The 16820-nt window shown below is 39.2% G+C and overlaps 1 protein-coding gene across 1 annotated transcript; it reads right to left on the bottom strand.

Annotated features, from left to right (window-relative positions):
* Positions 1-13285: 13285 nt before the first annotated feature.
* SERP1 (stress associated endoplasmic reticulum protein 1) lies at positions 13286-16786 on the bottom strand. Its single transcript, XM_088132052.1, has 3 exons — positions 16465-16786; positions 16030-16105; positions 13286-14700 (listed from the first exon to the last, which is right to left on the bottom strand). Exons 1-3 carry the CDS (start codon positions 16546-16548, stop codon positions 14660-14662), a joined length of 201 nt encoding a protein of 66 aa, XP_087988178.1. The 5' UTR covers positions 16549-16786; the 3' UTR covers positions 13286-14659.
* Between the last annotated feature and the right edge of the window lie 34 nt (positions 16787-16820).

Genomic DNA, 16820 nt, shown 5'->3' with positions numbered 1-16820 from the left:
GTTTTACAGCAATAAGTTACTGATACACTTTGTCAGCATTTGAATTAATCCTTGTTTGACTACAAGCAAGATAAAGCACTATTAAGCAATGTGTTCCTTTTGGGAGGATATATTATTTTGTTTATGATATAATTTTCTAGACCTTTTTTCTTTTCTTTAATTTTAATGTTATATCACATTATTAACTCAATTATATGTATATAATTTTTAATTTTTTAAAAAAGATACATAAAGTTGCTTTGCTTCTTTGACAACATACAGTACTTTTCTCCAACTTGGTGCCTTCCAGATGTGTTGGATTTGGAAATCTGCACCTGATTTTCCACATTCCTATTCCCACACCTTGACTGCCACACCACTTTCGGTTAGGGAACCTAAGGACGTTTTTAGGTTGCATTTATTAGTAGTAAAATGTTAATAACCTTTTCCAGATTATATTGACAACATTCCCCTGTCTGATTCTCTCCAGATACGTGTGGTTTCAACTCCCTTAAGCCCCAGCCAATAAAGGCCAAGCTATCTGGAGGTTATTAGAACTGAAGTGCAATACATCTAGAGCAGTATTTCTCAACCTCAGAACTTTAAGATGTGTAGACTTCAACTCCCAAGAGTGAAGAGCTGAGGTTGAGAAATACTGATCTAGAGAGCACTGCATTGGAAGAAACAGCCGCATAGTCTGTTTCTTCAGTACTGCCAAGTATGCCTTTTTCGGTGTGCATAAGCTCTTCCTCTTCCAGTTACTGAACCTTACTGTGCAATTTCAGGATGAGACTCAAGGTCAGATCTGCACATAACCCAATATAGGGATGCCTTAGAAATTGCTAGCTTCTACAAAATCGAAAAAAGGAAGAAGACAAGCTTCCAAGATGCATGCAAAAGGAAGTGCAAACTAAGGGTAGATTCTAAACTCTGTTTTCTGCTTAGTTCAGTACCTTGTTAGCGGCAGATCAGCAGGGTAGAAATGAGAATAGATTCATATGTATTTCTGCCCCTTGCCATCAACCTTCTCACTGTCCTTGTCTTCTCCTTCCAAAAAACAGGAGGCAATGCGTATGGATTGGTCTAAATATTCAACTGCTTTGTGAGTGTGGAGCAGGGCTAAAAGAACTCTGATTCTTTGGATGCAAAACGTCTCCCATTCTGAGCCTTGTTAAATCTCTAATATGCCTCCTTTTCAGAGATTACAATGTCAGGCACATCCAGCTTCCCTCTCCAAGGTTACAAGTCAAGGACCATGAGATTGCAGCTTAAGAAGGATTTCGCTGTTTAATTAGTATCAACTTTTAGTGCTTTACAATCCCAGAAGTGCAATGCTACTCAGCACTTTATAGTGTTTTAAGCAAGGCCACTTTAAGGAGATGAATAATACCAGTCAAGATAGCAGTCGCAGCCTTGTGATCAAAGCCCTGTATGTAAAAAAGGGGCGGGGCTTCAATTGCATGGTTGTGGCTGCCATCTTGGCTCCCCCCCCTGCAGTACTAATACAGGTAGACCACAATTAGGACTAGCAACTTGGTTGTTAAGTAAAGCAGTTGCTAAGTGAAACTGTGATTGTACTTACAATCTTTCTTCAGGTTTCCTTTGCTTTACAGACCTGCAAAGGTCATAAATATGAGGATTGGTCGTAAAGTTATTTTTTCGTCACTGTTGTAACTCTGAATGGTCACTAAATGAGGCAGTCACTAAACAAGGACTACCTGTAACTGCTTTAGCTTTCTGGCAGGAGTGAAATGTGTTGCTAGGGTAGCCTATGGGAGGGGATGAATCCCACTAAAAAAAGGATTGTTGCACTCATCACCTTTCCATTATTTTTTGCTTAATTTGATAACATTTGTAGCAATAATTGCCCTTTCTAGGAGGAAATCATCTGCCAAAGGATAGACAGCTACAGGGAGTTTGCCCTCTTTTAAATTCCTTTAAAAAAGGAAAGGGCTTCCCTTTCCCATAGCTGTTAGGCTCCAGCCTTAATATCTGAAGAGTCCCCATCACTGCAGATGGGATCTATGCAGTTCCATTTGCCTTAGGAAACTTGACAGCTTGCAGTAATTTTATATGAATGTAGCTGGTCAATGAAGCTATTGCCCATATGGGTTTGTGGGTGATCCTGCCAGTAGGTGGTGCTGTTGGGAAGCATAATTTTCTGCAGATCATGACAGTCCTAAATCACTGAAGTTAAGCAGGTATCGGCCAGTGGACACACAACACAAAGCACCGACAGGATTTCAGCTGTTCCTTAGGGGCTTTCATTAAAAGGTTCACCATCGATGGGACAAGCAGGGCAATGACTTAGAACAACCTGGCAGTCTCCTAGTTCTCAAGTAAGTGATGACTCTTTCCAGAAATCAGCTTGGAAACGGCTAGCTTCCAGGATATGGAAAATACCCTTATCTATAATGTCTAATGAATGTAGTTTGCTGGCTGGTTTTCTTACTTTTAATTGTTATAATGACACAACAGCTCATTAAGAATGCTGAGAGAGAAAAGGCTTTCTCTAGTGTTTGATACGTCATATGGGCTCTCAGAAATCTTTACAACTACCCTTACAATGCTGATCAATATAAAGTTACAGATAGTGACATTGTGGGCAGCAGAGGAAGAATGATGGGATTTACACATTGCACTAAACCATATTTTGGTTTGTATGGTGTTAGTTTAGCACAGAGGTCACAAAGTCATGATCCACAGTACACATGTGACCCCCCAAGGTCATTTTCTGTGGTTTGTGCTTTGCTCAGCAGGAGAGGAATGGGCAGAAGCAGAGAAGCAGCTTCTCATCACCTCTTAGGATGAGAAGAAAGAGACTGCACAGGGATCTCAAGCCCAGAGCACCAGGTGGGTCAGGCCAAGGAGCAGCTGCACTTCCTACTGCCACTGCTGAAGGCTATGGCTTTAGAATGAGAAGCACGGGACCAGATGGGGGGAGGGCTAACCCACAGTGAACCTGCCAGGCCAACTGGCATCCTGGTTGTGTCATCCTGGATGCCCACATGGGAGGTCTTCTTCCAAATGAGGAAAACACCACTTCCATATCAAAACACCTAAAGTCATCCTTGGTGCTACCTCAACAGCAGGTTGGTGAGAAGATAGAGGCAACGTCGAAGGACATATCCTTGACAAAAGTTGTTGGGTTGCTGTGTGAATGAACTCACAGCTGATATTAGTATTGATCTTCAAAGATACAGAGACCATCCTCTTATACAACTTGCTATTTAATTAGCCAGTAATAGCAATAGCACTGAAAAACAACAGAAATAGGAATTGTATAATTCTATGTAGCATTCTTTTGGTATCAATGTTATGAAAAGGCATCTGTTTTGCAGTGCTTAGACTAATGAGCCAGTCCTCATGCACAGCTTGTGGAATCTGAGTTTGAGATCCCTGGTTTAGCATCTTGTATGAACCAGCCATTGTAGATGATTCAAGAAACTTAGTAAATAATGTACAGTGGTACCTCGGTTCACGAACTTAATTCGTTCCATGACTCTGGTTGTCAACCGATTTTGGTCGCCAACCGAATCAAATTTTCTCATAAGGTTCAATGTAAATAAGGTTAATCCGTTCTGAACCATATGTATTTTTTTTTTAAACCACAAAAATATGAAACAAAGTACAGTACAGTACAGTATGAAGAGAGAGAACACTAACCTTGCTTGAGGCGACTTCTGGCGTGGAGGACAGGAAGGCGGGTGGGGAGGCGGTTATTGTTTGGAGGGAGAGTCCCCCTCCCTACAGGAAGCCACGGCCACGTGTCACAGCAGGGAAAATGGCCGCGGGTCATGTTCGTCACCCGATGCAGAGTTCGCAAACGGAAGCAGAATTTTGCGAACGGTGCTGTTCGTGAACCGAATTGTTCGTGAACAGAAGCGTTCGTGAACCGAGGTATTACTGTATATGCTTGAACCCAACCTTAAAGAATCTAATGAAGCCTTCCTCAGTCATTCTTAGACCTCTTAGAATTTTGGGGATTGCTGTCACAACATATCACCAGGTCAGAGAAGGGTGATTGAGTAGATTTGTGAAGTGATTCCACCAAGGGCCTATCATTTCCTTAGCATCTACCTAACACCTTATTTTTTTTCAGGGTGCCTTTGCTGATTTTTTTTCAATTAATTATGCAACAGAATAAAGCGTGGCAAGGATTAATAATAATAGTAGACAAATAGTTCCAAACTTGCTGAATTCACATAACATGTTAAACCACAATTGTCCATGGTTTACTGACTACCATCATTGGCTGGGTTCATACAGTGTGGAGCCAATGTGGTGTAGAAATTCAATATTGTGCTGCTTCCTTAGCTGTGGAAAGTCACAGAGTGATTTTGGGGCAGTCATTCTCACTCTAGCCTATTTCATTAAGTTTTTATTTGTTTGTTTGTTTGTTTTGTTACAGCAAAATATACATCCAAAAAACGAATGGAGGCCCCATGTAATCCACTATGAGAGAAAGTAAGATATAAAATTAACTAACATTAATATACTAAAATCATGTTTTTCAAACTATGGTGGCTGGCCATATAAGACCAAACAGACTGAGCGAGCAAGCAAGCTTAGTGAAGTATGCCTAGGAATCCAGTCATTCTGCACAGAACTGGAGCTCACAGTCACATAGAACATTTGAGCCTTTATTCCAAAATACTTGCAGTAAGTCGGACAGAAATAACTGGTGCTCTGGGTTTTGCAACTGCTTGTTGCCCAACACTTTTTCTTCCAAAGTGCTTTCTCTTCCCCTGAGACAACACACTTCATATATTTGGGGTCATGCCTTTCTTTTCATCATCATCTGGAACAAAAATAGCTATCAGGCAGTATCGGTGTCCACAGGATTTCACTATTTTTTGGTGCACATGATGTATGTTGAAAATGGGAGGCTTCTATCGCACTGCTGCTAATACCTAACCCAGCTTGCTCCCCCTTAAATACTGCTGCAGGCTTTTGAATCGCCTATAATATCTGTACATTCAAATGCAGAATCCTTCTGCCTCAAACCAAAAAAGTAGCAGAGTTCATAACAGCTCCTCTGCATTCAATAGTGGTCTTCACGTCACTCAGCCTGTCACATGAAGGTAACTTGAAAAGGTAGAAAACATGGTGGAAAAGAACTGTAAGACTGTAAAGATAGAACAAATGAAGCAAAGTCCTGATGAAGGATGGTAAGGCTGTTTACCATCCCATGAACCTAAAATGAAGACAGTGCATGTTATTTCAGGTGACATTTCCTGCATGTACAATCACAGATAAGAAACCATTTTATATTAGTGAAGATAGTTTAATATTTTGATAGAAGTGAAAAGGCTGAGAATTGATATTGTATAGGACACTGGTGCACTACCTGCAGCTTGTCAAGGGAGGGGGGTCAGGTGCGATGCCCCCTCCTCTCCCAAATTCTATTGCCCATCAGTGGCAAAATCCCATCTAATCTCTCTGCCTTGTCTCGTCACCTTCTCCATATACAGGATGGTATATATGTGTGATGTGTGGGTGCCTATCAGAAAATACACATAGAAGAGATATTTTCCTTTACATCTTAATCTATTATAAACATGGGAATCAACTGAGATGTGAGAAAATGGAGATCTATGGATGTGCACGTGTACTAAAATTTAACTGTTAAAAATGTGTCATTGGATGAAACCCAGGATTCCATTGCAGTGCCTACCCCAAGGAATGGCATCCCCCCCAGAGATCCATATGGCCTCTGCCCTGACCTTGTTTAAACGAGCCTTAAAAACCTGGCTCTTACCTGGACCTTGGGCTACAGTATGTGGCTGGCCTCTTATAGGAATATTTTGCATTTATGACTTCCAGGGGAGGTATGGCGCATTGAAGATGGCTTTGCAAAACTGGAGCCGACGACCATGGCAAAGATCACTGAACCAGTGAGTAAACTGGAATCTCTCCAGATAAGGAGAGGACAGGAGATCGCCCACATGTGCTCTGGACAGCTACTCTCCACGAGTAGACGAAAATAAACAGCAAAAGGCTAAATAAGATTTTGATCTTAGAAAGTTATAAATGGACTAAGGGTCCAGATAAAGTTGGAATACTGAAACTTTTACAAGAAGATTTTGGAATTAATTGTAAAGTACAAACAGCTTATCATGGGAAATAGATCGTGTTTTGGTTTTACATGACAACATGTAAGCAATTTCATGATTTCAAAAACTGGACACTAGGGGGGACTAAAGAATTTAGGCAGAGGAAAGATATACAGGCCTGTAAGAAGCTGCAAAACATTATGACAATAAAAATACTGAAGAAGCCTTTTGAAGAATGGAATAAAAAAATAGCTACAATATCAACAATGTCAGTAATGATGTCTGCTTCTGTGGATAGACTATGTCCAAAAGATGTTACTGAGGAAATGTCAGATGTAGAACAAATTTTATCTGACAAGATAGAGATGGTATCAAAAGTGGATTTACAACTGACAGGCCAAGAGAATGATATAGAAAAGGATGTTTCACTGGATCTACAAAAGAAATTGGCTGAGGTTTTAAAATTTAAAAGGGAAATACAAATGACAAACTAAGAGAGTGACCTGGATAATTTTTTCTTATTGGATTTACAAAAGAGGCTTGTTAAAGCCTTGAAGAACTCTGTGCAATGGGACAAAGAAGAAATGAAGAGAAATCAGATTCTACGACAATATTTGAATGAAGTAAAGATTAAGACTGTTAGAAGTAAAAGTCAGTTCTATATATATTTCTTTTCTTTTTCTTTATTATATTCTTATTTTTTCTTTCTTCTCTTTTTCTTTTTTTCTTTCTTTCTCCTTGTACTTTTTAACTCCTTTCTATTCTCTTTTCTTTCTTTAAGTTTAATTTGTATTAGATTTTGCTACTATAATCAAAATCCTTAATTATATATAAAGGAATATTTTGCATTTAGGTTGTGTTTTTACTGCTCTTTCTGAACATTTATTGTTCTTTCTATCTACTGTATTGTTTTGAATTTTGATACTGTGCACTGCCCAAAGTTGTAATGTAGTTGAAATTCAAGAAATAAGTAAGCAAATAAATAAAATTAAAAGTAATAGAATTTAATTAGTTTGACTTGATAGTTGTTCTCAGCTACTTGTTATATCTTTATGTGTGGTAACCTCCCTTTTTGCAGTACAGCCTTTGACGTGCTACTCCAATGTTGGTGTGTTGAACACAACCTGACAAAAATTGTGCTCTGGCCGATTTGATATTGAACCTCAGGATGAACTTTGTTCTGTTTCTTCCAAAGATATGTAGTTTGGATTTAAAAAAAAAAAAAAAAGATGAAAACACATTTTAGTGTGCAGGAACACATCCAAACTCCAGGAAGAAGTTAATAGTAGGTTCCTTACTATTTCTAATTTGATACCATGCTATACTTGATCCTGACAAAACCCAGACATGAGACTGTCTCCTCTCAACAAAGTAGTTATGCTAAAGCAGTTTCTTTACAGATTTTATTCCATCTAGAATCCGTGGATTTAAACTAATCAAAATAATCATTCCAATTTAATTACTGTGCTTCTCAAGCTGGAACCATTATTGGCAACTGGTGTTGTTTCTGTCAGAATCTGTCAAGCAGATGGGTGAAACAGACAGGTTATAAAAATGTTCACACACTGGATGTAGGAAAGGGACTAAAATGTTATATATACTTAAATGTTCTTGCTTTAAAGCTTTCACAACATCCTAAGCAGGTCATTTCTCATCTAAGCAGTGCTCATAAAGGTGGCCTCATATGCCTTCAGTCTGCTTCCTGGTTATGGGCAATTGAAAAAAACAAAATCTCCATTATTCTGTAGAAAACAGAATAATGGCACAAGGTGGCAGGAAACATGTCAAATGCCCTAATCTCAAGTGAATGTATATTACTGAGATCAACATAAAATTAAGTAATTCCACAATGTCGAATTTCACATCTCTTCAGTTATTAAAATGGTCCTGTCTTAAGTAACATCCACAGTGCTAGTAGTTCTATACAACCTGTAATCCACTCATCTTTTAATGTCCTAAAATTTACAAATTCCAATCAGTAACTCATTCTGGACAAATTACCTATTAGATCATCCAGCAAGCCAGTGTTGTCCAAACTTGGCCACTTTAAGATGAGTGGACTTCAACTCCCAGAATTCCCCAGCCAGCCATGGGGAGTTGAAGTCCACTCATCTTAAAGTGGCCAAGTTTGGACAACACTGCAGCAAGCCACGGAACATAGCCACAAGTTTCTGGTACTTAATGACAAATGGATTTATCAGTTTACAGATTTATCCAGTTACAATTTCTCCTCTCACCACAAATAAACAAATATGTATATGTATTACAGTACATAGTTCTGAGCAGAGCAGGGTTTCAAAAATTCACAAACAACCTCTATCCAGTATTCTATCTGAGTAGCCCTTACATAAAAATCCTATGATGTCAGCTAAGCAGTATGTTGAGGAACTTCCAAAGCAAAGGTGAAAGGAAAACAACAGCAGTTCAAACTACTGAAAATTTGTTGGTCTACCCAGCCCTCACCCCACCTCAGTACCCATGGCAGCAACACCAATGTATCTCATGCTACGGATACTCTCTGAGTCTCCTTACCATGAGATACGTCCTATGAAGTGTGTATATGACTCACTGGTTCCACATATGACAATGGCCTCTGCCACACCACATTTTGACAGTACCTGTCACTGATTCAGTAAAACAAACAAATAAACAAACAAACAAAGTCATTGATTCAAACAGCTAGAATCTAGTTGTTGACTTGGTTCAGGAAGACCCGTGTTTGTGCCTCAACTATGAAGTCAACTTGCTGACTTCAAGCCAGCCACTTTCTATCAGCTCAACCTGCTTTGTTGGAAGAACTGGAGGAAAGTGGTGCTGTATACATCTCCTTGACCCACTACAGGAAAGGTGGAATATATATCTAACAGAAAAATTAGTACATAAATAATATGAATTATAAATTCATACTATAAATAAATTATACATTTATTTATGTAGTTATTTAGAAAATTTATGTGGCAGCCCATCTTAAATGCATAATCCTGGGTGGCTAACAACAATCCACAAAAAAAAATACATTAAAAAACCCTCAAAATGCAGGTACGAAAACAAAATTAAGGAAAACCATAACACATAAATCAAGGCACCATAGCAAACGTCCAACACAACTGCACCTATATTAGGCTCAAGAAACATTCTGGCCCAGCACCTGGGGGGAAGAGCCAGGTCTTCAAAGCCTTCCAGAAGACCAAATAAATAAGCAAACAAACTTGGCAGGCCAGTATAACTTTACACCCAGGAATTTTGAACTGTGAATATAGCTTCCTATTGGGAATGTCAAGGAAACACTTCCACACAAATCCAGTCCCATACATCATCCCAAAGAGATCCAGCCCCTGCTTAAACTTTTAATGAAGGCAAGTCAATCACCTTCCAAGAAACAGGTTCAATATTGAACAGCTTGTGTTGTCAGGAAACTCTTCCTAATGTTTATTGAATCCCCCTCTAGTGTAATTTGAATCTGTTGGTTTGGGTTGGCTTCACATAGGAATATCAAACACATTTGCCTTTGTTTATGCAGCAGCTCTTCAAATAATTGAATATGGCTATGCTTTGTTCTGTGGATACATATGTTTTAATCATTCTCAATTTCCAGGCCTCTTGCCATTTTTATTGTACTCCTCTGGGTAAAACATGTTCCAGTTGGTCCATATTTTTTTGTTTTAAATGTTGTGCTAGAATTGGGCAGAGTATTCTAAATGAGGCAGGACCAAACCATAAAGTGATATATTTTTCATGAACTGGATACTATCCTTCTGTTGCCACAGCCCTAACCCAAATCCTAACCCTGAGTCTAGAATTGCATTAGTCCTTTTAAGCCACCACAGCTAATTTCTGTTACATATTATGCTACGTACTATGGTCAGAAGTTATTACTGATCTTATATTTGTACATAAGACTGTTCCTACTAAAATATTTTTAATTCATGGTCATAGTCACTATTGTATTTGTGTGTTTGTCTTCTATGATTTAATCTAGGTCCCCTTTCCAGTTTGATGCAATCTGCAAATTTGATAAGCATTGCCCTTCTGCTTTGTCATTTATAAAGATGTTGAACAACACCTTGACCAAGACTATGGACTTGATGATCTTTCACTAATGATATGCAGTTCTTATTGCCCCTTTTCATCAACTCAGATGAGGCAATGGAAATCAAGGCTACAAACTGAAGCTCAAATTCGACAAGTGTTGTTAACAAATGGCCTACCTGTCCAGGAGTGTGGTATTTAACTTATTGTAGGTAGACTGCCTAATTTTTAAAGGATCAAGTTGTGCTTGGCGATGCATACATGTGCTTCTTGTTCCATCTCTGTCATTACTGTTACAAGCATCCTCACTAGCACAAAGTGCATTTGACTAGCTTGGATAAATCCTAATTGGATAGTTAGCTGCAGTTCAGTATCTTGCCCTGGCAACTGTTCGTCCAGATTACTGCACTGCATTTTACATGGAGCTACTCTTGAAAATGATGCAGAAACTTTGCTTAGTGTAAAATATTTCAGTAAGAATAGTATCTGGAATTAGGCATTTTGACATAGTACTCTAAATATATTAATACATTAATAGCACTGTGTCATATTTTAAATCTTTATTTCTGCTTTATTAATTTACAGAAAAGTATTGATTTTAGACCTTTATATGCAAACTGGGAAAAGGATAATATACAATTTTTAGAAATACGTAAACACATGCTCAAGCCTTTTATAAGAATTATTTCAAAATATATTGTCTCTCTGCTTGTTCTAATGAGAAGGGTCCTAAACCCCTGCCCTAAATACCTTAACTTTTTTACAGCACTACTAGAAGTAACTATTTGTTACTTCTCAGAGCTGCAAAGGAGCCACTGATATTCTTTAGACAGTTCATCAACCAGCTACATACCTCAAGAGACTTGGACAGCACATTTAAATGTTAAAACTAAGTTAGGTAAGCTAACACACCACTGGAAAAACTGAAAGATGGCAACATTTGAAGTAGACCTACTTTAAAATGCTGCATCTCTTCCCACATCTGTTTAGCTGTGTTATGTTAAGCTTGCACATCCATAATTGGGATGGCCAAAATTATTTATTTATTAAATTTGTATGCCGCCCATCTCCTCCGGTGGGCGACATTAGGGTGTTTTTGTTTTCTTTTTACAGTCCCTATCTCCAAAAGTCCCTTCTATGCTTTAAACATGCATCACAAGAGTCTATGTTACCTATCTTGAGACAGGCAACCAAAGAACTGTTTTTGGAGCAGCATCAATAAATTCAAGCCAGGCTAATAATTAGTAATTCCGGATGTTGTACTTCAAAATGTCTGGAGGGTATACACTTTAACATTAAAAAATTGCTACAAGATATGCTGTACTGTAATGGGAGATTCTCCAGATGACTTTAGCTGTAGTATTATGACTTAAACCTTTTGATAATATAAACTTACACCGCTGTGAAGACCAAGAGTAGATTCTGAAGTAATTTAAGATTCAGGCTACAGTACAGTTGCTGTTCTCCCTATGTTGCCCATTTTCAGTTCTGTACCGCCAGTCTTGCATCAATATAGGGAATACTTTGGCAAACAAAGTTGGTAGTACATCACCAGCCAAGGAACTTTATATCTGATGAAATGGCGCTGAACGGAAAAGTAACACACTGCCTAAAATAAGACTTTTTAAAAATAATTTTATTAAAGTTTCCAAATGCAAAGATAAAAGACTAATACAAACCTAGAAGAATATGAAAAGTAAAGAAAAAAAAGTAAAAGGTGCAGAGGAAAAGGAAAAAGAGAATAAGAAAAAAGAAAAAAATTAAGAAAAAGAGATATATAAAGAAATAACTCCCTCCTCACTTCAGACAGGTATAAACAACTTCAGTAACTTAACACTTTCTCTAATATTTCAATAAAAAAAATCTTCCCATATCTCCTCTCTTATCAATAAACATATGTAAAAACTCGTCATTCAGTCCTAATCACCAAAAGTCCATTAAGAGCTACCAGAAATAACAACATATATATTTTCATCTGAATCAAATACGTAAAGCAAAAGAAATCTCTCCCCATATCTTATCTGTTGTCTATGAACAGTTATTTAAAACCTTGTTATTCAATCCTGGTTAAAAAAAAACAAAAACTTTAATCTTGATTTTTAATCCCTTCAAATGTCCCACAAGTTGATTTCTTATCATTGTCTGTCTCCTCTCAGAAACTTATTCAGTAGTTTAACCCATCTCTTTTGTAAATCACTCTCTTGATTTATTACTTGTATGTCTCCTTTAATTATTAAGATGTCAGCCGGTTTCATTTGTAAATCCAATGTGGCATCTTTTTCCATATCACTCTTGTAGTCTGGCATTTTTAAATCCATTTTGAGATCCATGTTCAGATCAGCCTCAGCCTGTGTTTTGTCCAGTAAAATCTGTTCCTCTTGTGTAGCCTCTGTTAAATCAATTTTTATAGTGGCAGACAATCTGAAAAGTAATTTCTGGGTACATTGTTCCCAAATATCCTTGATTTCTTCTATAATCAAGTGGTATTGCTCCATTGTATTAATGGGTCTCTTCTCCTTTAATTGTAATCTCTCTGGTCCCCTCTAGTCAACCTTCAAAGTCCCCTCTTATGTTTATTTTCCAGTCAACGAAACTTTCCCATGCGAGGATTTCTTAGTTAATTTCAAAATCTTCATATATATTTTTATAAAATTTTAAACAACCCACAGGAAATATTCTTTCAAGTCCATCTGGCCCCTTAACTTTCCAGAATCAACATTCTAGTCCCCCTTTTGCTGTTTTTCAAAAGTAATTTTTTTTCTTTTTAATCCTTAAACTTACATGAAACTTTTTAAATCAAGGATGGAAGGCAACTCTCCTGGTGTAATGAAACTCGCCCTTCTGAAGGTTCTTAACATCCAAAAAGTCAATAACAAGCAATTTCCTAAGGTGACTGAGAAAATATCCTTTTGAAGGTGCCAAACCACAGGTTAGGCAAGATGATTTTTCCCTGGCTCCCAGAACTCTAAAACTCACCAGATATCACTATTTTACTATTTCTTTGGGGGAAGCCTCTGTATGGAGCAAACTTGTGGGTGAGCTTAGTCCTCTCCTTAATCCAGAGAGGAGTTCCAGAGAGCCAATCCATTCACCAGCTCCTCTTTCCATCACGGCCACTGGCTCCGCTCTTTGCAGAGCCATCTTCAGTCTGCCATTGCATCCCCAGAAATAAGACTTTCTTCATGCAAATTAAATCAGGGACTTTGAAAACTTAACACATACCAGATTTTAAAGCAATTTATTGAAAATTGTTCTTAGATTACAAACAAGCATTTCCCATTTACAGAATGTACTGCTAACGGTAAGAAATATAGCCTTCCAGTAATCTGCCCATCACCCAATTCTGCAGGATTCAGAGTCATTTACCTAGTTAACGTTCCATTCAGCCCTTTAAAAAGTAGTATGCGGTCCAGTTACCTACCTATAAGGCATTCCCTGATAGAGTACCAAACTTAGTATTTTCCTTGCTATATACTTTGCAAGAAGCTGTTAGTAGCGGTAAGGACATTTCAATTTTACGTCTACTACCCTGTGAAAGTGCAACCCACTTACCCTTATATCGTTTTGTTGACTTCTACAAAATTAACATGCAGTAGAATTTAAAGAAAATGGCTCATGTCACAGCAATATAAAAATTTGGATTCAGCAGTATGTTTAACCTCTTAATTTGTACAGCTGAAGTGGGGTACTGTTCAGCCTGCATGCATGTTAGTGCTGTCTGAATAAACACTATAATGGAACACATCAACAGGTGGTATTTTACATCCCTAATGTATCTTCTGAGTTGTGCCCACAGTTATCTTACCCCAACAAATGCAATAAAGGCATAAGAAACACTGACATTCAATACAATTTAACAATAGCAGCTAAGCATTTTGAGAAACTTCTGGTGCATTTTAAGACTGAAAGCTTTGTTCCTTTACTTAATTTATGGTCAGTTAAGCCACTGGTTTAACATTACTGTACATTGTTTAATAAAACAGTGTCCAAAAGAAGCATAGAATAAGGTATTCTACTAGATTTGTAAGTTATTAAGTTGCCACATGCTACACTAAAGCTAAGCTACACATATGCAAGATGGTTTTTAGATAAGCAAAACCCACAGCACACATCCTTTAATTGAGTTGCATGAGTGTGCTTTAAGCTAGTTATACAGTTACCATTTAATAAGTTTCACTTTTCTTTTTTTTAAATAAAACACTTCCATTTATACAGAAGATTAACAAAAATCAGTGTTCACATATGATGCAATCACTAAGTATCTACACTGATTATATTTTAATATCATAAAGTATACTTTATGATACTTTAATATCAACATAAATCATGAATTTGATTCACAGAATAAGTAGGTCCACGATTTTAAGTTAACAATAATTCTTTATTGCTTTATACATGTGGTGCTTTTTCAAGGCACTGTGGCATGGACTAGAAAACCTGGAATGATTTGTGAAAGAACCTGGAATGACATGTGGTCAACATGGAAAGTTCTTCAGAAGCAAGACGACAGGAAAGTTAAATTCCAAGTTATCGAACATCAGGAATGAGAGTTTATAGTTCACAGGAGAAAATATCTTGTTTAAAGATCAACTCTTTCACATGCCCATCCTGATACTCTGAATAATCTGGAAGATTGCTACAAAAGAAAACAAATGTAGATATTACTAAGCAAACAAGTAAATGTTAGCATTCATCAAATGACACATGCCTTGTTAATTAGCTTAGCGACCCCATCTGAAGGGACCTATATTTCAGTATTTTATTGTTTTCTTATCAACTGCTCTGGGTTCCTCTAGGAAGAAAAATGGTATAGAAATAAAATAATAGAAATAACACCTTCACAAAATGATTACCTCAAAAGTGATATTAGGTAATTCACACATTAAGGTCATGTAAACAGGCTATTGCATTGGACTGCAGTCTTAAAAAGTTTTACTACTGCATGTTTAGATTTTTATGTTTCAATATCACAGGTTTGGATTTTTATATTACAGTATTACTTTACTTTATATGATGCCTAGATAATTTGTTTTTACAGGTATCTTGTTAATGAATAAGCAAGCCACCCAATACCTAATAAACCTGACACAATTCACGCTTGAACTAAAGTAAGGTAGCAAGTTCCTTACTTTAATTGTAATTTTGCCAGGTATATTTGAAAGGTATATAAAGTCTAGCACTAAGTAATATAACCCAACACACTTACATAATCTGTAATCGTAAACAAAATTAAAAACTGATAAAAGAAACAGGTGAATGGTCACATGATACCCGTAATGACAGTGCTTGAAAAGACTGCTTTGCATAAGCTTTCATTGTTTTTTTTTGCAAAGCTTTGTCCTGAGCCATCTGGTAGCAAGCCTATGTTATTTTCAATGAAGCAATTAGAAATAAATTGTGAATGAACATTCAAGGGTTGGTTATATGGAAATTTGTTATGGAATTACATGAATATCAGTGTAGGCTTATTCAGGAAAACTTGACAAATAAAAGTACCCTAGGCCAAACAGCTTGCAAATTAGGGAAGTATACATGAGCAACAAATGATTGCCAAATAACTGTAAACTATTCTTAACTGTTGTAACAATAAAAGCATTCTCTACACCCTCCTGAATCTTCCGCACAGACCTCTTCACCTGAATGCCTGTCAGATGCAATGTCACACTTATTTCCCTGAAATGCTTGTTTCAACACACTCCTGCTGCTGTTTTCACAGTGAGGGAAGGTCTCCATTTGTGACTATGTACAAAGGGTCGCAAGCCAAGGGGTTTCTTTCTCACCACCGAAATGTTCCTATCTTCCAAACACTGCCCATGCCCACCCGATCCTGCGTCTGAAGTAACCTGCATCATAGCCAAAGACACCCCTCTGTTGCAAAGGGACTCGCTCGCCCAGTCATTGCCGGCCCCTTTCAATTCCTGGGGAAAACCTGACCTCCCCGACCGCAGCCAGCACAGACACTTACCCGAACCGCACACCACGAAGATGAACAACGCCAGCAGCCACGGCCCCACCGATGCCTTCTCCTCGGGGGCGTTTCTCTGCGGGAAGAGCCGTCGTGCGTTAGGGACGGAAGCCTCGCAGCCACCCCGGGCACAAGCACGCCCCCCCCCAAAGCCTCCCGAGGACCACCAAGCCCGAGCCGGGGGAGGGGCCGCCGAAGGAAACGGACGCCAAGCGGGAGGAAACCCGCCGGGGATGGCTGGGCTGCCTGAAGCCGGGTGGGGACGAACAGCAACGCCTCGGCTGCTCCGGCTCCCTCTCCCTATGTGGGAGAAGGGGACTGGGGCATCGGCCCGCCGAGCGGTACGGGGTCGCTGCGGGAAGGGGAGCGGGCAGGGCTCCGAGACGCCGCGAAGGGAGGCGGCGGGGAAGGAGGGCGGCTGCGACGGGCCCCTACCGAGGTCTTGGCCACGTTGCCGCGCTGCGTGATGTTTTTGCTGTGCTTTTCGTTGGCCATCCGGATCCGCTGCTTCGCCACCATCTTGACTGCTGCTGCTGTTCCCGCCGCCGCCGCCGCCGCCGCCGCCTGTCTGGCACTCGCCGAGCGACGCCGCTCTCGGACCGTGGGAGCTCCGCGCCAGGGATCGCGAGGTGACCGTGCGATTCGCCTCTTGGGTCTTCCCAGCCAAGCCGCCGCGTAAGCAGCAACTGCCCTTCACGCAGGCCCCACCCTCCGGAAGCGCGTTGCCCAGCGGCGGAGAAGCGGGCGGGCGGGCGGGCCAGCCCCCGGAAGCGAGACTCTCCTCGAGCCTC

The sequence above is a fragment of the Python bivittatus genome, unplaced genomic scaffold (assembly GCF_059951505.1).
Source record: "Python bivittatus isolate LINGU-HERP-01145 unplaced genomic scaffold, Pbiv_v1 ctg000980_np1212, whole genome shotgun sequence".
Lineage (NCBI taxonomy): Eukaryota > Metazoa > Chordata > Lepidosauria > Squamata > Pythonidae > Python > Python bivittatus.
The sequence above is the reverse complement of the archived record's forward strand: the minus strand, read 5'-3'. Positions and strand labels throughout refer to the sequence as shown.

Bases quoted from the DNA above. Each gene is read 5' to 3' on its own strand.
- SERP1 (XM_088132052.1), bottom strand. From the start codon at position 16,548: ATGGTGGCGAAGCAGCGGATCCGGATGGCCAACGAAAAGCACAGCAAA. The intron at 16,106-16,464 runs GTAGGGGCCCGT...CTCTTCCCGCAG, and splicing joins GCAACGTGGCCAAGACCTCG to AGAAACGCCCCCGAGGAGAA. The intron at 14,701-16,029 runs GTAAGTGTCTGT...TTTCTTTTGTAG, and splicing joins CTTCGTGGTGTGCGGTTCGG to CAATCTTCCAGATTATTCAG.